General features: G+C 36.8%; 2 protein-coding genes across 2 annotated transcripts in view; both read right to left on the bottom strand.

The window, feature by feature from the left end:
- Nucleotides 1–5191, bottom strand: part of LOC132559705 (circularly permutated Ras protein 1-like) — a 37305-nt gene extending 32114 nt beyond the window's left edge. Inside the window, exons 1-4 of the mRNA XM_060224327.1 lie at nt 5122–5191; nt 2405–2574; nt 1557–1742; nt 604–786 (exon numbers count right to left, since the gene is read on the bottom strand). Of these exons, the coding sequence (XP_060080310.1) occupies nt 604–786; nt 1557–1742; nt 2405–2530 (495 nt within the window). The 5' untranslated portion in view covers nt 2531–2574; nt 5122–5191. The remainder of the gene's footprint in view (nt 1–603; nt 787–1556; nt 1743–2404; nt 2575–5121) is intronic.
- A 6101-nt stretch (nt 5192–11292) lies between these two features.
- Nucleotides 11293–18003, bottom strand: LOC132559704 (heat shock 70 kDa protein 12A-like). Its single transcript, XM_060224326.1, has 5 exons — nt 17900–18003; nt 16888–17197; nt 14152–14370; nt 13470–13629; nt 11293–12362 (listed from the first exon to the last, which is right to left on the bottom strand). Exons 1-5 carry the CDS (start codon nt 18001–18003, stop codon nt 11293–11295), a joined length of 1863 nt encoding a protein of 620 aa, XP_060080309.1.
- Nucleotides 18004–24112: the final 6109 nt, after the last annotated feature.

Genomic DNA, 24112 nt, shown 5'->3' with positions numbered 1-24112 from the left:
ATATATCTGTTGGTGTGGCAGTACACATTATACGAGGAGGATATATCTGTTGGTGTGGCAGTACACATTATGTGAGGAGGATATATCTGTTGGTGTGGCAGTACACATTATGTGAGCTGAGGTCAGCTAGCTGGGAAACATATGCTTTATATTGAAAAATAAAGTGTATTGAGGTTGTCTCCCTTTGTCACTTTCAAAAATCATGTTCAATCAAGGTCTTGTTTCTAATTTCAGATTTAGAAAAGACATGAAAAAACATTTCTGCATGTGATGCCCCATTTATTCAGGTGTTAATTACAATCCGTGAGACACAAATATTGACAAGTTTGGTGAATTTCAGCCAAATAGGAAGACAGCCATATTCTTGACAAATAACGGTATGAAAAACAACCAAGGGTCATAAATATAACACTTTATTTTGGTTTCATTATACAAAGGTAGGATTACTGCTATTTACCTTACAATTACCTTCCATATGGGAGGCTGTGATGACAAGATAGTGATTGAACACAATTTCCATGTCATTTTTAGTATTTGTATTTATTTTTCTTTTTTAGTCAATCACAATTCAGTCAATACACTGACATGGACATGAACCCTCACCTTGTATGAGTCTTCAAGTCTGGGAGCTTCTTTCACTAGTACTTCAAAAACCTGCTTGATATTGGTGCCATCTTTCGCAGAGGTCTCCATGAAAGGAATACCTAGTTTCTGTGCCATTACTCTGCCTTCGTCGTGTGTGACCTCTCGTATGGCATCCAGGTCTACTTTGTTGCCACACAAAACCTAGATAAATACACAATGATCTCTTACAACACAATTTATAATTAATTTCACCTGTGAGTGACAGCATGTGGTGGTCCTTATTGGTCGGGTGGCGCAATGGTAACATGTCTTCCTCCTAGATGTCAACAGTTTAATGAAAAGGTATGAGGTTGACTGCCCAACCATGTTGGTTTTTGCTGGGTACTCCAGGCCAATATAAGTGACTAATATTAGTTGAAATAATGTTTTTTGCAATTGTTGTAAAATAAATATTAAGTAATTTTTATCACAGAAGAAAATTGCAAGTGAACAATGAAATATTTTGGTAAAAATCATATTCTTATTTGTGTTGTTATCATTCTCAAAACTTCATGTTATTTTACAAGACAAGATAACTTTCAAAATCTGTAAAATAAAATACAATTAATCAAAAATACGTTGATGTTGCTGATTTAGATAAATCTTCATTTCTATCATGATAGTAAAAACATTCAGTATGTAGACTTTCTATACAAGTTTGACAACAATTCTAGTTCAAGAATTTTTGGCATGCATGCAACAATATGGTGATAAAGCAACATGGATCATATTTTTTGTTTAATTTGGATTTTATTAAATAATTAAAAACTTAATTTTACCAGTATAAATAGAAAATATAAAATGTTTTGGTATCAATATTATTTAATGCTGGAATCCATGAATTTTCAAAAAAAAAATTTTAAAAATTGAAACATATAAAATGCTAAATTGAGTTCATACAAAAAAGGGTACATAATTAAATTTAAGCTCACAGCTGGAACATGATTTTCTGCCTTGATATTAAGCATCATATCGTAGATAGCCTCAGCCTCGTTGAAACTGGCCCGGTCAGTGATACTGTACACTAGAAGAAAGGCATCCCCAGTGCGAGTGTACTGATCCCTGAGAGCAGAATATTCCTCTTGGCCGGCCGTGTCCAAAATGTCTAACAAGCAGGTCTGACAAACAAATGACCAACATAAATATTGATTATAACATATAGCAAATTGTACTTATTAATTGAATATCTATAGATATATATTTATCATAGAAGTAAAAATTCTAAATGAACCCAAAAACATATCACTGAGATAATGGTGTTACAGTCGAATCTCGTTATCTCAAACTTGTATAACTTCAAGACTCCATTTAATTCAAAGTCTTTTCCTCTGTCCTGGCCAAACATTTTTTAACAAACATTTTGTCTCAATGAAATCAAATACTTGGATGACTCTAACTTATCCAACAGTTCCCCAGGCTTCAAAATAACAAAGTGCAATATATTGTGCAAATGGTCAGTCATAATTAAAAATCAATTAGTAACATGACCAATTCCAATTAGTGAATAAATCCTATGATAAAAAGTATCACATTAACATCCTCGCCAATTGAATTTCAAATGATTTTAGTCTCCATTTAGTCCATGCAGTTTTTTTCCTTTAACGTTTTGGAATGGGACCTTTTTCCATGTAAAATCAGAACAAGACAAATCTCTATTTCTATAAAAAATATCCAATTTGCACACATACTGAACTTTTTCAAAAGATAAATAGAGTTTGTGCAAATTAGGCAAACAAATAATTAAAATTTGAATCCTTATACAACGTTATGAAGCACTTACATCTCCAGTTTCCTGGTCACACTGGGGTGTTGACGGAATGAATTCTTTGTGATCCTGCTCTGAGACAAACTCTACATCTTCTTGTTCTCCGCCACCTAAGTACACTAAATTCCCACCAAACTCCATAACTACCTGATTTGGTCGAGTCACTAGCTTTTTGACGTGTTCACCTGTAAAATTAGAGGAAAGGTGAAAATTGTACATAATTCAATATTATACATGTACTAAACTTGTTTGAAAGGTTGCATACGATCAGTAAAAGTTATATCACTAGTACTTGACATCCTCCTCTTCCTGAAAGATATTTGTTTCAAGAATTTGACAGCAGGATGAACCTCCCACTGATTGACTAAAAGACAATGTTTTCTTATTAGAGCTGAAGATTTACAATATCATCCATCACACTTCCAGATTGTTACCATAAAACATGTTAAAAAGTCTAAGTCCTTAAGGATATTTGATCGGTACCTCTGAATATTTTTATTTATAAGAATTATGAAAATTTTTGACAGTAATATTTATTACTGTGAAAGCAGTATATCAGTAAAACTAACACTTGTAAACTGCTGGCACAATCTGTGAAACAATTTCATTTTATTCATATAGCAAAACACGAAACACTTGTAAACAAATCTGTACATCAGCCACATAATACCGAGTATTTAAAATTTGGTGACATGAGAAAGTGTAAATCGTTTGACATGAAACCTATGAGGCAATATCTTGCTTTTCGTATCGTATTTTATGGTGATATGTGAGAATTGTGACACTTTTATAAAACAAAAGCACTTATTCATGTAAATCTTCAGCAACTAACGATCAACACCCTTCAGGATCTATATCATACCATATAGGTTTAAATAGATGTACTTTGTTACTCATTTTCTAACATGCTTGTTTAAAAGTCCACGAATGAAATACACATCAGAGTAAGTTTTTCATGAAAGGCTGCACATACAAACTACACACTTTCAAACAGATAACTCTTTTCTATCCGTTTTATGACTTTATGGTTGAATGCAAAGACACAAAAAAAAATGAATTCCTCCAATTTTCTATCAAATACATGAATTGCGAATGTATGTAAAAATATACATACATAGCTGCTTATAAGTGTATAAGTAATCAGAGATATAAACCAATTAGTGGTCACATGACTTTAATATATAACACAAGATCTTGTCTGATTAATCAAAATCTCAACAATTTTTGTTTACCATGATCAACAAACTTTCACTTATGATTATATGTATCGAAGCCAAATAGGGTCTATTTAATAATGAAAACAATTTTCTTTCTGTGGAGAGATCACAGCAGACAAAATGTCAGGAATAATTCTCAAGGTTTGGAACCTGGTATCTGCAATTCATCAGGTTTCGATACTTTTTGAGTTCAGAAGCTTTTTGTATTTAGTCATTACATGTATATGTGTTTTTCGTAGTTATTAAGGGCTATGTCTGTGACCAAAGTGATATTGAAAGAAATAGCTGATAGAATGTCAGAATACTTTGGATTCTACAACACTCTCCCAATAGAATAAGATTAAAGAGGGATGACCTCTAGCTGCAAGCAGTGTCAAGTTATTAGATCTAGTACGAATGAACAGTGAATAACACATTCCTGTCAAGTGCTCCATCAGGAATCAAACCTTGGTTTCTGGCAATCATGATTTATAACTACACAGTTCTTGCTACTGAGCAAAAGAAGCATGCTCCATCAGCTAAGTGAATGTAAAGAGACTGTTTTTAACACTAAGTACAAGTCACACCAACCCGTCAGCTGAGTGACAGAGACCATATTTAACACTATGTACAAGTCACACAGACCTGTTTCTTCATATTACTTCCCTTGTTTTTCATGAGATTTCCTAAATTAACCATAAAGACTCAATATGATTATCTTGACACATAAGATATTCTGTTGTGTGTGAATGTGAAAAATTTAAGAAAAACACATTCATGTTGATTGCAGGTATCCTAACAGAATCAAAACAGGGTCTGTAAGGACAACTTGGCAGCTCTACATGTCGATGTACTAGTGCGACTGATCATGACATGAGGCAGCTTACTCCACAATGAGTTACAGATTCTACATATTTGATGTTATGTGTACAGTACATGTATTACCTACAATGACTTGGCCCTTAAGTACTTACCATAAGTACAAAAAATAGTTACATTTAACCTTAGCGAGGTCAAAGGCACTAAGTCCTCAAGAGAGGTTAGTTCTAGCACTGTTAATTGTAAGGCCAGGGGAAATGTTTCCTTAGTACAAACTGTATATCTCATTCTAGAAGCAGCCATTAGGGTCATCACGTGACAATCTAACAGTGTTTTACCTTGGATCTGTATTATATTTATCAAAGTAAAATGACTGCAGCCAAAATGAAAATTCTAGTAATATGGGACGCAGATAGGGGCTATTTTTCACGGGGGTTAACCAAACCATCTCAAGCTATATCTCAAATATTGTTTCAAAAAGCGGTAGTTAATGATTGGAGCCTCGGACTACAAATGGTTATGCTTACTATTAGTGTTATAACTTTATTTCATAGAAAAACAAAGTCCGATATTCATACATGTTTTCACATCAAACGAATATATTACAAGTTTCTAGATACAATGCTTCATCTTTACTGTACAATACTGAATGAGAACTTTCTCTGAGTGTATAAAAAGAAAGTGACAAAGAAGATTTCTAACAAATAATACCCTTACCGTTTTCAACTTCCTCCTTCGAGCAGTAGTTGTCAAACGGATTGTTATGGTGCAATCTTGCGAGCGGGTAATACCAGTCACCGCTTAAAATAGACGACAGGTTAATTACTAAAAATAGCCACGGATTTGATTGGTTGATCTAAAATAGATTCATCATATATACCAGGATACGTCTACGTAGCCAGTTCTTACCGGTCCTCCTCTCCTTCTCCACCCTACTTCCTTTACTATCAACCCTACCCTTAATACTCGACATCAAAATTACCCTATAACACTCATTCAGTCAGGGTCGCCAAACTTCCGCAGCGTCAAGTCGAACTCGTTTGTCTTTTGATCATCGCCCCCTTTCTAGAGACAGAATGTGTTTTGACTACACATTTTGTTTATTTGTTTATTATCTATAAACGGGTTTTACGTTCACTTTTACTAACTTTCGGCGTTTCAGAAGAATGTTTGTAAAAGGATATACATTCAGGTTAATGAAGTATAATACTGAAGCCGAAATCTTCGTTCAAATTGGTTGTGTATTTTAGTATAAGATAAAAGCAGAGACGTATATATCACATATACGTCTCTGATCAAAGTAAACAATGTTTCGTCATCGTTGTGTTATTTATCATCATAAACCACATGAAGGTATAGATTTTATTCGTATTAACCAAAAGGCAGCTTTCCTGTCCTGTTACACAGAAATACTAACATCTCAGCAGGTCCAAGGGGTGAGGTATGGATCTCATTTCACATAGCGAGAATTTCCAACAATAAACAGGCTTCTGATGACTGATAGGTATTTCTAAAGAGACATCATAATGTTCGACTTGACCAGTCTAATGATGTAATGATCCTCTTTATAAAGGGAGATAATTCACATGAATATCAATGTGTACCAAGAGTTTACCTGTTTGTAATGTTTATTTCTACGCATAGCTTGGATCATATTATAGTGTTTATCCGCCATTTCGTCTAATGATATCTTTCTTTCCAATCATTTACCTATAAGTGGACAAAAACATAGAAAGCTGTAATTTGGTATGTACATAGAGATGTAATTTGGTATGTACATAGAGATGTAATTTGGTATGTACATAGAGATGTAATTTGGTATGTACATAAAGATGTAATTTGATATGTACATACATCTGTAATTTGGTATGTACATAGAGATGTAATTTGGTATGTACATAGAGATGTAATTTGGTATGTACATAGAGCTGTAATTTGGTATGTACATAATACTGTAATTTGATATGTACATACATCTGTAATTTGGTATGTACATAGAGATGTAATTTGGTATGTACATACATCTGTAATTTGATATGTACATACATCTGTAATTTGGTATGTACATAGAGATGTAATTTGGTATGTACATAGAGCTGTAATTTGGTATGTACATAGAGCTGTAATTTGGTATGTACATAGAGATGTAATTTGGTATGTACATAGAGATGTAATTTGGTATGTACATAGAGATGTAATTTGGTATGTACATAGAACTGTAATTTGGTATGTACATAGAGATGTAATTTGGTATGTACATAAAGATGTAATTTGATATGTACATACATCTGTAATTTGGTATGTACATAGAGATGTAATTTGGTATGTACATAGAGCTGTAATTTGGTATGTACATAATACTGTAATTTGATATGTACATACATCTGTAATTTGGTATGTACATAGAGATGTAATTTGGTATGTACATAGAGCTGTAATTTGGTATGTACATAGAGCTGTAATTTGGTATGTACATAGAGATGTAATTTGGTATGTACATACATCTGTAATTTGATATGTACATACATCTGTAATTTGGTATGTACATAGAGATGTAATTTGGTATGTACATAGAGCTGTAATTTGGTATGTGCATAGAGCTGTAATTTGGTATGTACATACATCTGTAATTTGGTATGTACATAGAGATGTAATTTGGTATGTACATAGAGATGTAATTTGATATGTACATACATCTGTAATTTGGTATGTACATAGAGATGTAATTTGGTATGTACATAGAGATGTAATTTGGTATGTACATAGAGATGTAATTTGGTATGTACATACATCTGTAATTTGGTATGTACATACATCTGTAATTTGGTATGTACATAGAGCTGTAATTTGATATGTACATAGAGCTGTAATTTGGTATGTACATAGAGATGTAATTTGGTATGTACATACATCTGTAATTTGGTATGTACATACATCTGTAATTTGGTATGTACATAATACTGTAATTTGGTATGTACATAGAGGTATGTACATACATCTGTAATTTGGTATGTACATAGAGATGTAATTTGGTATGTACATAGAGCTGTAATTTGGTATGTACACAGAGCTGTAATTTGGTATGTACATAGAGATGTAATTTGGTATGTACATAGAAATGTAATTTGGTATGTACATAGAGATGTAATTTGGTATGTACATAAAGATGTAATTTGATATGTACATACATCTGTAATTTGGTATGTACATAGAGATGTTATTTGGTATGTACATAGAGATGCAATTTGGTATGTACATAGAGCTGTAATTTGGTATGTACATAATACTGTAATTTGATATGTACATACATCTGTAATTTGGTATGTACATAGAGATGTAATTTGGTATGTACATAGAGATGTAATTTGGTATGTACATAGAGATGTAATTTGATATGTACATACATCTGTAATTTGGTATGTACATAGAGATGTAATTTGGTATGTACATAGAGCTGTAATTTGGTATGTACATAGAGCTGTAATTTGGTATGTACATACATCTGTAATTTGGTATGTACATAGAGATGTAATTTGGTATGTACATAGAGCTGTAATTTGGTATGTACATAGAGATGTAATTTGGTATGTACATAGAGATGTAATTTGATATGTACATAGAGCTGTAATTTGGTATGTACATAGAGATGTAATTTGGTATGTACATACATCTGTAATTTGGTATGTACATACATCTGTAATTTGGTATGTACATAGAGCTGTAATTTGGTATGTACATAGAGCTGTAATTTGGTATGTACATACATCTGTAATTTGGTCTGTACATAGAGCTGTAATTTGGTATGTACATAGAGATGTAATTTGGTATGTACATAGAGCTGTAATTTGGTATGTACATAGAGATGTAATTTGGTATGTACATACATCTGTAATTTGGTATGTACATAGAGCTGTAATTTGGTATGTACATAGAGCTGTAATTTGGTATGTACATAGAGATGTAATTTGGTATGTACATAGAGCTGTAATTTGGTATGTACATAGAGCTGTAATTTGGTATGTACATACATCGGTAATTTGGTATGTACATAGAGATGTAATTTGGTATGTACATAATACTGTAATTTGGTATGTACATAATACTGTAATTTGGTATGTACATAGAGGTATGTACATAGAGATGTAATTTGGTATGTACATAGAGATGTAATTTGGTATGTACATAATACTGTAATTTGGTATGTACATAATACTGTAATTTGGTATGTACATAGAGATGTAATTTGGTATGTACATAGAGCTGTAATTTGGTATGTACATAGAGATGTAATTTGGTATGTACATAATACTGTAATTTGATATGTACATAGAGCTGTAATTTGGTATGTACATAGAGCTGTAATTTGGTATGTACATAGAGCTGTAATTTGGTATGTACATAATACTGTAATTTGGTATGTACATGTAGTCATATTTGTATAATAATATGCAAGTAATGTTCTGATTTGCTTATGATGAATTTATTTTCCAGAATTATTGTGGCAAACAGTCTGACTCCAGTTTGAATAAAATATTATCTGCCATAGATTCTGCCGACAGGAAATCAGTTCAGTTACGCGACTCGTGAATACACCTCTTCACAAAGCCGTTTAACTATAAAAAAAAATCTTTCTGTGGTGGTGGGGAAAGTGAAGGTGGGGTCTTTCTTTTCCTTTTCTCCCCTCCTTTTATTTTCTGTAGATATGCTACGCTAAATTTGCGTGTCTTTTATTTTCTGTAGATATGCTACGCTAAATTTGCGTGTCTTTATTTTCTGTAGATATGCTACGCTAAATTTGCGTGTCTTTTATTTTCTGTAAGATCAACTTCAATACCTGTCATACAGACCATCCACCATTGTACCATATGTTTTATCTTCTGTTTTTCTATTTGACGTAATTCTGACTTAGCTTATAGATGTAACAAGAATACGCCAGCTTGTCAATAATAACTTCACAAAAAACTCACTGACTTTCAGATCTACCTATTAAGTATAAACACTTATGCAGGGGATCTAACCCTTGTCATGCATATTTATGTTAATAGTTTAAACACGTCTTTGAAATACGTTATATGTATATATATATATACAGCAAAATAAACTGTCAATCGTAAAATACATTTTACATCCAACCTTCCTTTATAATGCATTATCTTCATAATGACACAGGGATTCAGACAATCGGTCAATCGAGATTGTCATATAGTCACAGCTGTGACATGTTGGACTGGAGACAAAATCCGAAGTAACCAGCTGGTGAATGTAGCACAATAACGGTGTGCTGCTGTAGATGAGCCCCGAACTGGCATTTTGTGGACGTGCATTGTCCGGCTGCAAGATGATATTGTGCTGTTTCTTATGGCAGAACGTAATGACGTATGATTTCGCCATAGTAACGCACACCAGTCAAATTCCCTTCCTCCCGCACGTTGCGATGCCATTCAGACAATATTCTCCTTTCGCTGAAACGTCACTATAACGTTCTCACGGCCGACGGTACACCGAACACGACCGTCCATGCTAAAGGTGAAATCTGAACAAATAGGACCTTTCCCTAGCTTGAGGGTTGGACAGAGAAATCTCTATCCTAGGAGGAGATTCCCGACAGTCTAACATAAGGGCAAAGCCTCTGATTAGACAGGGAACTAGGAAAAGGATATTTTTGTCTACTCCTTTATATCCGACATACTAGAAATAGAATAACGAGACAGATGTATGCTGACAAAATGTGGAAACAAAATCAGGCAAAAAATAACTTTTGATTTTATTTTGACCGTTTTTAATCTAGGTAATCTGTACTATGATACCATAATGAGAAATCAATAGAATATGCATTTTGAATTGATTTGTATCAATAAATAAGATAGTGTCTTACAACACCAATTAGTCACATCTCTCACGTCTCAAATTAACAACTTCCGGTTTAGCACGTGTATATATTCTCTGCATGCAGTCTGTCTACCCGTCAAGATAGAGATACCTGACACTCACCGGAAGAATGACATCTGTGAATAGCACCTCCGACCAGTCCCTCTTGATGAAATGCAGATGTCTGCTGCACCTTGCTCAGCGTTAATGCAAAACTGGATGTCGCAAGCGATGATGGTCTATCGCAGTCTGTTTCATAAGTTCTAAAACTGCTCCGACGAAGTCCTGGAATGTGTGTAGTGTTCAATGAGGACCGGAACCGATTAAGCAAATGCGACATCCGTATCACGTATCTTGCTGACGTGACAAACGCGGACGTCTTGTTCAAGGGTATTCCGATACCGTGCTTGTCTGCTGAAAACGCCTCCACAAGGTATTTATCAATGAGTTTCCCAAACTGCCTTTCCATATTTTTTGAGATATTCCAGTCTCCAACATGCCAATAGAATGCAAACGTTTATTTTTCGTCCATAAGTGATATGTTACTTATAATATGGTCTCCCAAAAAGCGCAATACATCCAAATTAATGTTAATGCTATTGTGATATTGTATACTAGTGAATTACATCACTGATGTAAACCGGTGATATAGGAAGAAATACATGACAAATGTTGTTCTATTTTATCATTAATGAGTAACATTTAAGTAGGAAAAAGTAAAGAAAAAATACCGGCATTTCACCGATTAAAGTGTACTACATGAATATAAATGATTCGTTTTTATCATTAACGAGTAACATTTTAAACCGGATTACATTGATACGTCATGCGCTTTAATATTGCACCAAATCGTCACGGTAACATAGACAGGCTTGGAATATAAGGTTAGTTTTGTTCACTTTTGACACTAGACAAACCATTATATCTTTGAATAAAGATATGTAATAAACATTTTGTAAATAATGACGAAAATGGTCATATTGCGTTCATGGTACCTAACCATTTGCGGTGCTGTCAAAATCACGTCCGACTGAGTGTGTCCAGGACCTCCCTGGTACGCTTGCCAGTCGCCTCATCAATACCTTCACAGATAAGTTCTGTATCCCCAAAAGTAATCCTGACTTTCGCTGTCCTCTCTTTTCCCTGAGACCTGTCAGGCATATTGACGGTGATCTTGCCGAGATAGGAGCACCCGTTGTCTGTCACGTAGACAGGATCAGGTTCAGTGGATTTGTATATATCTACAGCCATTTTGGTGAGGTCTCCAGAGACTGGACTCAGTTCAATGTCTTGTCCATCACCAAGCAGATAGGACGTTCCCACCTCGGCTATCTTACCGAAACAGTCACCACAGTAGGTTTCACCGTCAATGACGTGTCGTTTTTCTGGGGGATCAAAATCCTCCATGAAGTACCTGTAAGACCTTGTACCGTAAGAATACTTAGCGATGCGCTCTTTAACAACATCCGGGTTATGGCCGTAGAGGACGGCTCCTTTAAGCACAGCAAGTCCCGCGTTTTCTGGAATCACCAAGCGTTTGGTGTTAAATATTTCTGTTAATGTCGTTTTGATAATGCTTGAATCTGCAAATCCCCCGACTAAAATTATGTCTTCCAAGTCCGACGCCTCCGGCAGTTGAAGTAAATCTCTGAGGTGATTAACGATGCTATCGACAACTGGTCGAAAAAAACTAGCAGCAATTTCCTTGTTTATTCGTAAATGACCTCTTGAAATATCCACTTTTCCTGCATATTCGGTTTCAAAAGTTAATCTGTTACCCAATTTAGCACCATTATTTAATTTCTCATAAACTTCCATCAGAGAGCAAGGAAGTGGAATCATTAATCTGCCATATTTATCGCCTTCTACATTGCGTTTCTTCATCTCTATAGATCTTTCCAGTTCCAAGTAATCAGCCTTATAATGCAAACGTAGCTCTGACAAGACATTTTCGCCGACAAGCTTCGAAATGAACCCGAGGAATTGGGCGTTGACTTCCATCCCTCCCCAGGCGCCACCGGTAGCCTGATGGACCTCCTTGAGATTCCTGTTCTCCAGCACCTCTCGTACAGTAATATCCACAGTACCACCTGCGACAATCGATGGACAAAATCATAAAGACTAGTTACACAAGGACTTCGCAAAACTTCTCGGTCGATATATATGTAATATGCTAACAAGGATTGTAACTTCCGAAAAGCGAAAATTGATTAAAAGAAAATTTGAAATTTATCTTATTTTCGTTCCCAAGATAAAAATTATTAGTCATAATTCTCTACTATATTTTGGAGTCTACGTCGAGGTCGAGTACGACCTATACCAATCCGTGGTTCAGTTTTCTCTCTTCAGGGTTTACCACGCCTGCCACTATAGTACATATAAATATGAATCAAGGGTTGGAAATCCTCTGATTTAAAATTTCAAACCATTATAAACTGAATCATTTTCAAAGAATATCTGACGAAAATGTATAACAACTGAGATAGTGCAATACGATATTAGTTAAATATTTTCTTGATATGAATTGTGATCAAAATTTGTTGATTATATCAAATTAATTCATAAAAATCAATTCAACATCACGTGTTTCCATCGAATGTCTTGTATAAGTGGGACATTGTTAACTCGAAGTCCCTGTATAATTCGAAGTATTTCGTCTTTCGCGGATAAACTTCACACTAGACATTCGAACTTACTAAAATCGAATACTCTGATAACTCGAAGTTTCCCCCACCGTCCTACCGACATCGAGATAACGAGGTTCCACTGTATTGTATTATTTGATACAATCCTTGATTTTTAGTATGATGTTTGTATGATTTTTATATAATTACGATTATTCCAAAAATGTACAACGACGATCGTGACAGAAGTACACCTCCGAACAAATTTTGAAAACAGGGTTAATCTGACAATAAACACCCAGATGTCAACAGAATCAAACTCAAATTCGATGAAACCTCGGCAAAATATAACCAAAAGAAAAAAATTACACAGCGACATATGAAAAAAGAGAATAAGACCAGGTGTTCCAGAAATGAAAGCTTCTGATTCATAAATGACACTCGCATTGTAAATCTTGGGCAATTAAATAAGAAATGCCACGTTCCCAAATTTCCTTGAAATGTCTTCACTATGATTTAAATTAATTTGAATGTTTGATTTAGTATTTCATTGAAAGAGTTTAACAGAAATACCTCCTAAGTCGATAAGCATGTATTTCGTTCCCGGAGCATAAGGAGCTAGGAGGGCGGTTCCATCTTTCTTGATTATCCTCTGTGCTAGTTTCTCCTTTGCGTAGATAGATGCAGCTTCCGGTTCTAACGCAATAACCAACTGGCGTCGCTCTATACCTACCTACCCAAGTAAACAGTGAACATTAATCGGTGGTGTATTTCCTGTCCCCGTAACTATTCCTGCTATGTTTGAATTTAAACAAAAAGTGGCGGAGGATTTAAGTTTAAGCTTACTTTGTTGTTAAAGTAAAAAAAAAACCTTATCTCAAGAATCAAATGTCAAGGCATCTGTTCCTGTCTTCCATAATTTGGCATTGTTTATTGTTAAAAACAGATTTTTCGACCTAGAAGTAAATCATTTTGTTTTGATTTTGTCTGTCGAAGAAACCGGTCTTCACTCTTCTGTACGACGATTGGAAAAGTACTAGCCACCCTTCAAAATGGCATTTTTATATCTATATTGGTGTTCAGCAAGATGTGAATGTTTTGAATGTTTGAGAACATACACATATGGGCAGTGTAGTAAGTTAACTGTAATTGAACCACACAGTTTGTAACTATGATACGACAAGTGTTTCAAAGCAAATCTTGACACAATGTGTTAAGAAATAACTGACCCGAATATCACGCCTATATGACATACCTCTTCAGCTGCCTCTCTCATTAACTGTTTGGCAGAGTCGCCCCATATAGCCGGCATTGTTAGTACCCATCTGATCTCATTCGCCCGAACAAGGTCCCCTTTTGTCTTAAGAGTCTTCATCATTTCATCCCGCAGATATTTGATGCATTCAGTGAACACCAGCATCGCCGGAAGTGCATTGCCTTGTTCGTCTTTGATTTTAGTATCTCTCGTTAAATTCTGTCTCCGAATGATAAAAGTAAAATTGTATTAATTTTCACAGACATCAGGGCACCCACTAAAAGAAGGACAAACTGAAAACTCTGGTCGGGAATAGAAAACGTACACGGAATCACATATGGTGTTGTCATAGTTACATAATGTCGAAATAAAGAGTATATGAAAGAGATTTAGAAATACACTACTGAATAACGATTAATATTGGCGCAATGAAATTAGCTAAAATAAGACATCTTAATCTACATGCAAAGAACATATTCTTTACGGCAAAAGTATTAATATTACAATCATACATAGAGCTATGTATAATATATAGAGGTATGTATTGTATACAGAGGTATGTATTGTATATATAGGTATGTATTGTATATAGAGGTATGTATTGTATATAGAGGTATGTATTGAATATAGAGCAATGAATTGTATAAATATAGGTATGTATTGTATATAGAGGTATGTATTGTATATAGAGGTATGTATTGTATATATAGGTATGTATTGTATATATAGGTATGTATTGTATATAGAGGTATGTTTTGTATATATATCTATGTCTTTTATTTAGAGGTATGTGTAGAATATATAGTGGTATGTATTGTATATAGAGGTATGTATTGTATATAGGGGTATGTATTGTATATAGAGGTATGTATTATATATAGGTATGTATTGTATATAGAGGTATGTATTGTATATATAGGTATGTATTATATATAGGTATGTATTGTATATAGAGGTATGTATTATATATAGGTATGTATTGTATATACAGGTATGTATTGTATATATAGGTATGTATTGTATATAGAGGTATGTGTTGTATATATAGGTAGGTATTGTATATAGAGGTATGTATTGTATATATAGGTATGTATTGTATATATATAGGTATGTATTGTATATAGAGGTATGTATGTATTGTATATATATAGGTATGTATTGTATATATATAGGTATGTATTGTATATAGAGGTATGTATTGTATATATAGGTATGTATTGTATATAGAGGTATGTATTGTATATAGGGGTGTGTATTGTATATATATATAGGTGTGTGTTATATATATATTATATATATATATATATATAGGTGTGTGTTATATATATATGTGTATATATATATATATATATATATATGTGGTGTGTGTTATATATATAGGTGTGTATTATATATATAGGTGTGTATTATATATATAGGTGTGGTGTGTGTTATATATATAGGTGTGTATTATATATATATAGGTGTGTATTATATATATATATATATGTGTGTATTATATATATATGTGTATATATATATATATATATATATTATATGTGTGTGTGTGTATTATATATATATATGTGTGTGTATTATATATATATAGGTGTGTTTATATATATATATATATGTATGTATATATATATATATATATATATATATATGTGTGTGTGTGTGTGTGTGTGTGTATTATATATATATATAGGTGTGTATTACATATAGAGGTGTGTATTATATATATATATATGTGTGTGTATATATATATATATATATATATATATATATATATATATATAGGTGTGTATTATATATAGGAGGTATGTATTGTATATAGAGGTATGTTTTGTATATATATAGGTATGTATTGTATATATAGGTATGTATTGTATATAGAGGTATGTATTGTATATATAGGTATGTTTTGTATATAGGGGTATGTATTGTATATATAGGTATGTATTGTATATATATAGGTATGTATTGTATATAGAGGTATGTATTGTATAGGGGTATGTATTGTATATATAGGTGTGTATTATATATATATATATAAAGGTGTGTATTATATATATAGGTGTGTATTATATATATATATAGGTGTGTATTATATATAGAGGTGTGTATTATATATATATGTATGTGTGTGTTATATATATATATATAGGTGTGTTTTATATATAGAGGTGTGTATTATATATATATGTGTGTGTGTATTATATATATATATAGGTGTGTTTTATATATAGAGGTGTGTATTATATATATATATATATATATATATATGTGTGTGTGTGTGTGTGTGTGTGTATTATACATATATAGGTGTGTATTATATATAGAGGTGTGTATTATATATATATATATATATGTGTGTGTATTATATATATATATATATATGTATAGGTGTGTATTATATATATATATAGAGGTATGTATAGTATATAGAGGTATGTATTGTATATAGAGGTATGTATTGTATATATAGGTATTTATTGTATATATAGGTATGTATTGTATATATAGGTATGTATTGTATATAGAGGTATGTATTGTATATAGAATTGCGTAAGCATGTGTTATTTGATTAGTCATTATGAAATTATTTAATTGCAAGCAAAATTTTTAAAAATGATTTTTTGCTCTCGAAATCTTTGTTATTCATAGACAAAATAATGAAACAAACGTGACGAAAGTTGTAGATACCATTTTTTAACAAATGTTCAGACATGAATAGAGGTGAAAACTTAAGCTTACCTCTTCTGTATGAAGAATCATCTTGAAATTTTTGAAGTACCGATAACCGTAATGGGCATTTTCTTCAGCTAGTTCCGCGTACTGGTCTTCAGCCTCGTATCCGAATGCCTCGAACGTTTGATCAGAACGAAGTAGGAGACAGGTCGGTGTTTTGTGTGACATCACTCCAGATCCTCTCGTGCTTTGCCATACTTTGGCTTCAATTTGAAGAGGCGAACGTTTATAATCGGCAACAAAAGAGTATGCCATTCCCGAAAAGGTCGTCCCGAAGTCAATGGCAGCCACTGCCAGTATCTGGGGAGGCCGTGGACTATTGGTGTTGTGTGGTAGGAGAAACAAAAATTAAACAAATATATAATGTTCACAATTAGTCCTGTTAAACTAATGAATGAACACGTGATCTAAATTATTATTGTAGTTAAATAATGTGTTATGAAATTTGTTTTATCCGAAACCCTGTGGACAATCTGAATGTCAGATACGTCGCACAAATAAATCATGTTCATTTTTCACCGGGAAAAAATGTTGAATTAGAATTTTGAATTGGACAGGATGCTGAAAAACTGACGGTGTGTGTTTATTTGATCAAATATATGACATATTAATAAAATGTAGATTCAAAATTATTTCAATATATCAGATATCTGATAATAAGATTTCTTTTGCATTTAAAATTTCGTCTCCATACAAGACAAATTATCTCATTGTCGTTGTTCTTTGATAAATGTAACGTTTATTTGCTGTAAATATATCAGTGCATCTTGCGATATAAACTAGATAATAATATTTATACATACCTTGCGATATAAATTAGATAATAATAGTTATACATACCTTGCGATATAAACTAGATAATAATATTTATACATACCTTGCGATATAAACTAGATAATATTATGTATACATACCTTGCGATATAAACTAATAGTTATACATATCTTGCGATATAAACTAGATAATGATATTTATACATACCTTGCGATATAAACTAGATAATATTATGTATACATACGTTGGAGTATCATAAACAACACTTTCTTTGAAAACCATGCTATCAATGTTGACGTAATGATTTTCTTCCTCGTCGTTGGAGGTGGAAGTGAAGTTGCTAGCCATTTTCACCAGTGGTTGTTGGTTTTCCATTTACAATCTGTAATGGCACAGAAAAATAGTTTTTAAGAGAGGTTCGGTTCGCCTTTCGTCACGATATCATATCCGCTTCATGTGTATCTTTTGTCAGACTGGTCGGGCGTAGCGTGACGCAACCGCCTTTCACAGAGATGTCTGGGGTTCGATTTCACGAGCGGTCGTGGTAAGGTAAGGGGTCATCTGCACGTGGTATTCCGGTTTCCTACCACAGTAAGACAACACCAGCGTTTCTATCCTGGCAAACAAAAGTATTGTATTTTTTTGTATTGTATCGTATTGTAGCTGTATCGTCCTGCATCATACAGCTGTCTCGTCCTGTACCATACAGCTGTCTCGTCCTGTATCATACAGCTGTCTCGTCCTGTACCATACAGTTGTCTCGTCCTGTATCATACAGCTGTCTCGTCCTGTAGTATACAGCTGTGTTGTCCTGTACCATACAGCTGTCTCGTCCTGTATCATACAGCTGTCTCGTCCTGTACAATACAGCTGTCTCGTCCTGTATCATACAGCTGTCTCGTCCTGTATCATACAGCTGTCTCGTCCTGTACCATACAGCGGTCTCGTCCTGTATCATACAGCTGTCTCGTCCTGTACCATACAGCTGTCTCGTCCTGTAGTATACAGCTTTCTCGTCTTGTACCATACAGCTGTCTCGTCCTGTACCATACAGCTGTCTCGTCCTGTACCATACAGCTGTCTCGTCCTGTACCATACAGCTGTCTCGTCCTGTATCATACAGCTCTCTCGTCCGGTAGTATACAGCTGTCTCGTCCTGTATCATACAGCTGTCTCGTCCTGTATCATACAGCTGTCTCGTCCTGTACCATACAGCGGTCTCGTCCTGCATCATACAGCTCTCTCGTCCTGCATCATACAGTTGTCTCGTCCTGTACCATACAGTTGTCTCGTCCTGAATCATACGGCTGTCTCGTCCTGTATCATACAGCTGTCTCGTCCTGTAGTATACAGCTTTCTCGTCCTGTATCATATAGCTGTTTCGTCCTGTAGTATACAGCTGTCTCGTCCTGTACCATACAGCTGTCTCGTCCTGTATCATACAGCTGTCTCGTCCTGTACAATACAGCTGTCTCGTCCTGTATCATACAGCTGTCTCGTCCTGTACCATACAGCTGTCTCGTCCTGTATTATACAGCTTCCTCGTCCGGTAGTATACAGCTGTCTCGTCCTGTATCATACAGCAGTCTCGTCTTGTAGTATACAGCTGTCTCGTCCTGTACCATACAGCTGTCTCGTCCTGTATCATACAGCTGTCTCGTCCTGTACCATACGGCTGTCTCGTCCTGTATCATACAGCTGTCTCGTCCTGTAGTATACAGTTGTCTCGTCCTGTACCATACAGCTGTCTCGTCCTGTATCATACAGCTGTCTCGTCCTGTACCATACAGCTGTCTCGTCCTGTATCATACAGCTGTCTCGTCCTGTATCATACAGCTATTTTGTCCTGTATCATACAGCTCTCTCGTCTTGTACCATACAGCTGTCTCGTCCTGTATCATACAGCTGTCTCGTCCTGTACCATACAGCTGTCTCGTCCTGTATCATACAGCTCTCTCGTCCGGTAGTATACAGCTGTCTCGTCCTGTATCATACAGCTGTCTCGTCCTGTATCATACAGCTGTCTCGTCCTGTACAATACAGCTGTCTCGTCCTGTATCATACAGCTGTCTCGTCCTGTACCATACAGCTGTCTCGTCCTGTATCATACAGCTGTCTCGTCCTGTAGTATACAGCTGTCTCGTCCTGTATCATACAGCTGTCTCGTCCTGTATCATACAGCTGTCTCGTCCTGTATCATACAGCTGTCTCGTCCTGTATCATACAGCTGTCTCGTCCTGTATCATACAGCTGTCTCGTCCTGTATCATACAGCTGTCTCGTCCTGTACCATACAGCTGTCTCGTCCTGTATCATACAGCTGTCTCGTCCTGTACCATACAGCTGTCTCGTCCTGCATCATACAGTTGTCTCGTCCTGTAGTATACAGCTGTCTCGTCCTGTATCATACAGCTGTCTCGTCCTGTACCATACAGCTGTCTCGTCCTGTATCATACAGCTGTCTCGTCCTGTATCATACAGCTGTCTCGTCCTGTATCATACAGCTGTCTCGTCCTGTATCATACAGCTGTCTCGTCCTGTATCATACAGCTGTCTCGTCCTGTACCATACAGCTGTCTCGTCCTGTATCATACAGCTGTCTCGTCCTGTACCATACAGCTGTCTCGTCCTGTATCATAAAGCTGTCTCGTCCTGTATCTTACAGCTGTCTCGTCCTGTATCATACAGCTGTCTCGTCCTGTATCATACAGCTGTCTCGTCCTGCATCATACAGCTGTCTCGTCCTGTATCATACAGCTGTCTCGTCCTGTATCATACAGCTGTCTCGTCCTGTATCATACAGCTGTCTCCTCCTGTAGGATTTAGCTGTGTAGTCCTGTAGCATACAGCTGTCTCGTCCTGTATCATACAGCTGTCTCGTCCTGTATCATACAGCTACAGTGTCTCGTCCTGTATCATACAGCTCGTCTCTGTCCTGTATCATACAGCTGTCTCGTCCTGTATCATACAGCTGTCCTGTATCATACAGCTGTCTCGTCCTGTATCATACAGCTGTCTCGTCCTGTAGAATACAGCTGTCTCGTCCTGTATCATACAGCTGTCTCGTCCTGTATCATACAGCTGTCTCGTCCTGTATCATACAGCTGTCTCGTCCTGTATCATACAGCTGTCTCGTCCTGCATCATACAGCTGTCTCGTCCTGTATCATACAGCTGTCTCGTCCTGTAGTATACAGCTGTCTCGTCCTGTATCATACAGCTGTCTCGTCCTGTATCATACAGCTGTCTCGTCCTGTATCATACAGCTGTCTCGTCCTGTACCATACAGCTGTCTCGTCCTGTATCATACAGCTGTCTCGTCCTGTATCATACAGCTGTCTCGTCCTGTATCATACAGCTGTCTCGTCCTGTATCATACAGCTGTCTCGTCCTGTATCATACAGCTGTCTCGTCCTGTATCATACAGCTGTCTCGTCCTGTATCATACAGCTGTCTCGTCCTGTATCATACAGCTGTCTCGTCCTGTATTATACAGCTGTCTCGTCCTGTATCATACAGCTGTCTCGTCCTGTACAATACAGCTGTCTCGTCCTGTATCATACAGCTGTCTCGTCCTGTATCATACAGCTGTCTCGTCCTGTATCATACAGCTGTCTCGTCCTGTATCATACAGCTGTCTCGTCCTGTATCATACAGCTGTCTCGTCCTGCATCATACAGCTGTCTCGTCCTGTATCATACAGTTGTCTCGTCCTGTAGTATACAGCTGTCTCGTCCTGTATCATACAGCTGTCTCGTCCTGTCCAGCTGTCTCGTCCTGTATCATACAGCTGTCTCGTCCTGTATCATACAGCTGTCTCGTCCTGTCTCGTCCTGTATCATACAGCTGTCTCGTCCTGCATCATACAGCTGTCTTGTTCTGTATCATACAGCTGTCTCGTCCTGTACAATACAGCTGTCTCGTCCTGTATCATACAGCTGTCTCGTCCTGCATCATACAGCTGTCTCGTCCTGTATCATACAGCTGTCTCGTCCTGTAGTATACAGCTGTCTCGTCCTGTATCATACAGCTGTCTCGTCCTGTATCATACAGCTGTCTCGTCCTGCATCATACAGCTGTCTCGTCCTGTATCATACAGTTGTCTCGTCCTGTACCATACAGCTGTATATAGCTGTCTCGTCCTGTATCATACAGCTGTCTCGTCCTGTATCATACAGCTGTCTCGTCCTGTATCATACAGCTGTCTCGTCCTGTACCATACAGCTGTCTCGTCCTGTATCATACAGCTGTCTCGTCCTGTATCATACAGCTGTCTCGTCCTGTATCATACAGCTGTCTCGTCCTGTACCATACAGCTGTCTCGTCCTGTATCATACAGCTGTCTCGTCCTGTATCATACAGCTGTCTCGTCCTGTACCATACAGCTGTCTCGTCCTGTATCATACAGCTGTCTCGTCCTGTACCATACAGCTGTCTCGTCCTGTATCATACAGCTGTCTCGTCCTGTACCATACAGCTGTCTCGTCCTGTACCATACAGCTGTCTCGTCCTGTATCATACAGCTGTCTCGTCCTGTATCATACAGCTGTCTCGTCCTGTATCATACAGCTGTCTCGTCCTGTATCATACAGCTGTCTCGTCCTGTACCATACAGCTGTCTCGTCCTGTATCATACAGCTGTCTCGTCCTGTATCATACAGCTGTCTCGTCCTGTATCATACAGCTGTCTCGTCCTGTATCATACAGCTGTCTCGTCCTGTATCATACAGCTGTCTCGTCCTGCATCATACAGCTGTCTCGTCCTGTATCATACAGCTGTCTCGTCCTGTATCATACAGCTGTCTCGTCCTGTATCATACAGCTGTCTCGTCCTGCATCATACAGCTGTCTCGTCCTGTATCATACAGTTGTCTCGTCCTGTAGTATACAGCTGTCTCGTCCTGTAGTATACAGCTGTCTCGTCCTGTATCATACAGCTGTCTCGTCCTGCATCATACAGCTGTCTCGTCCTGTATCATACAGCTGTCTCGTCCGGTAGTATACAGCTGTCTTGTTCTGTATCATACGGCTGTCTCGTCCTGCATCATACAGCTGTCTCGTCCTGTAGTACACAGCTGTCTCGTCCGGTAGTATACAGCTGTCTCGTCCTGTATCATACAGCTGTCTCCTCCTGTAGTATACAGCTGTCTCGTCCTGTATCATACAGCTGTCTCGTCCTGCATCATACATCTGTCTTGTTCTGTATCATACGGCTCTCTCGTCCTGCATCATACAGCTGTCTCGTCCTGTAGTATACAGCTGTCTCGTCCTGTATCATACAGCTGTCTTGTTCTGTATTATACAGCTGTCTCGTCCTGTATCATACAGCTATTTTGTCCTGTACCATACAGCTCTCTTGTCTTGTACCATACAGCTGTCTCGTCCTGTATCATACAGCTGTCTCGTCCTGTAGTATATAGCTGTCTCGTCCTGTATCATACAGCTGTCTCGTCCTGTACCATACAGCTGTCTCGTCCTGTATCATACAGCTGTCTCATCCTGTACCATACAGCTGTCTCGTCCTGTACCATACAGCTGTCTCGTCCTGTACCATACAGCTGTCTCGTCCTGTATCATACAGCTGTCTCGTCCTGTACCATACAGCTGTCTCGTCCTGTATCATACAGCTGTCTCATCCTGTACCATACAGCTGTCTCGTCCTGTACCATACAGCTGTCTCGTCCTGTATCATACAGCTGTCTCGTCCTGTACCATACAGCTGTCTCGTCCTGTATCATACAGCTGTCTCGTCCTGTACCATACAGCTGTCTCGTCCTGTATCATACAGCTGTCTCGTCCTGTACCATACAGCTGTCTCGTCCTGTACCATACAGCTGTCTCGTCCTGTACCATACAGCTGTCTCGTCCTGCATCATATAGCTGTCTCGTCCTGTATCATACAGCTGTCTCGTCCTGTACCATACAGCTCTCTCGTCTTGTATCATACAGCTGTCTCGTCCTGTATCATACAGCTATTTTGTCCTGTATCATACAGCTGTCTCGTCCTGTATCATACAGTTGTCCCGCCCTGTACCATACAGCTCTCTCGTCTTGTATCATACAGCTGTCTCGTCCTGTATCATACAGCTGTCTCGTCCTGTATTATACAGCTCTCTCGTCTTGTACCATACAGCTGTCTCGTCCTGTATCATACAGCTGTCTCGTCCTGTAGTATATAGCTGTCTCGTCCTGTATTATACAGCTGTCTCGTCCTGTATCATACAGCTGTCTCGTCCTGTATCATACAGCTGTCTCGTCCTGTATGTATCATACAGCTATCTCGTCCTGTATCATACAGCTGTCTCGTCCTGTAGTATACAGCTGTCTCGTCCTGTAGTATACAGCTGTCTCGTCCTGTATCATACAGCTATTTTGTCCTGTATCATACAGCTGTCTCGTCCTGTATCATACAGTTGTCCCGCCCTGTACCATACAGCTCTCTCGTCTTGTATCATACAG

Source organism: Ylistrum balloti, unplaced genomic scaffold (genome assembly GCF_031769215.1).
Source record: "Ylistrum balloti isolate Yb309-2 unplaced genomic scaffold, AGI_CSIRO_Ybal_v1 Utg370950, whole genome shotgun sequence".
NCBI classification, from domain to species: domain Eukaryota; kingdom Metazoa; phylum Mollusca; class Bivalvia; order Pectinida; family Pectinidae; genus Ylistrum; species Ylistrum balloti.
Note: the sequence above shows the minus strand (reverse complement) of the source record. Positions and strands in the feature narration are given on the sequence as shown.

Bases quoted from the DNA above. Each gene is read 5' to 3' on its own strand.
- LOC132559704 (XM_060224326.1), bottom strand. From the start codon at position 18,003: ATGGCTAGCAACTTCACTTCCACCTCCAACGACGAGGAAGAAAATCAT. The intron at 14,371-16,887 runs GTAAGCTTAAGT...ATTCGGAGACAG, and splicing joins TGATTCTTCATACAGAAGAG to AATTTAACGAGAGATACTAA. The intron at 13,630-14,151 runs GTATGTCATATA...TTACTTGGGTAG, and splicing joins TGAGAGAGGCAGCTGAAGAG to GTAGGTATAGAGCGACGCCA.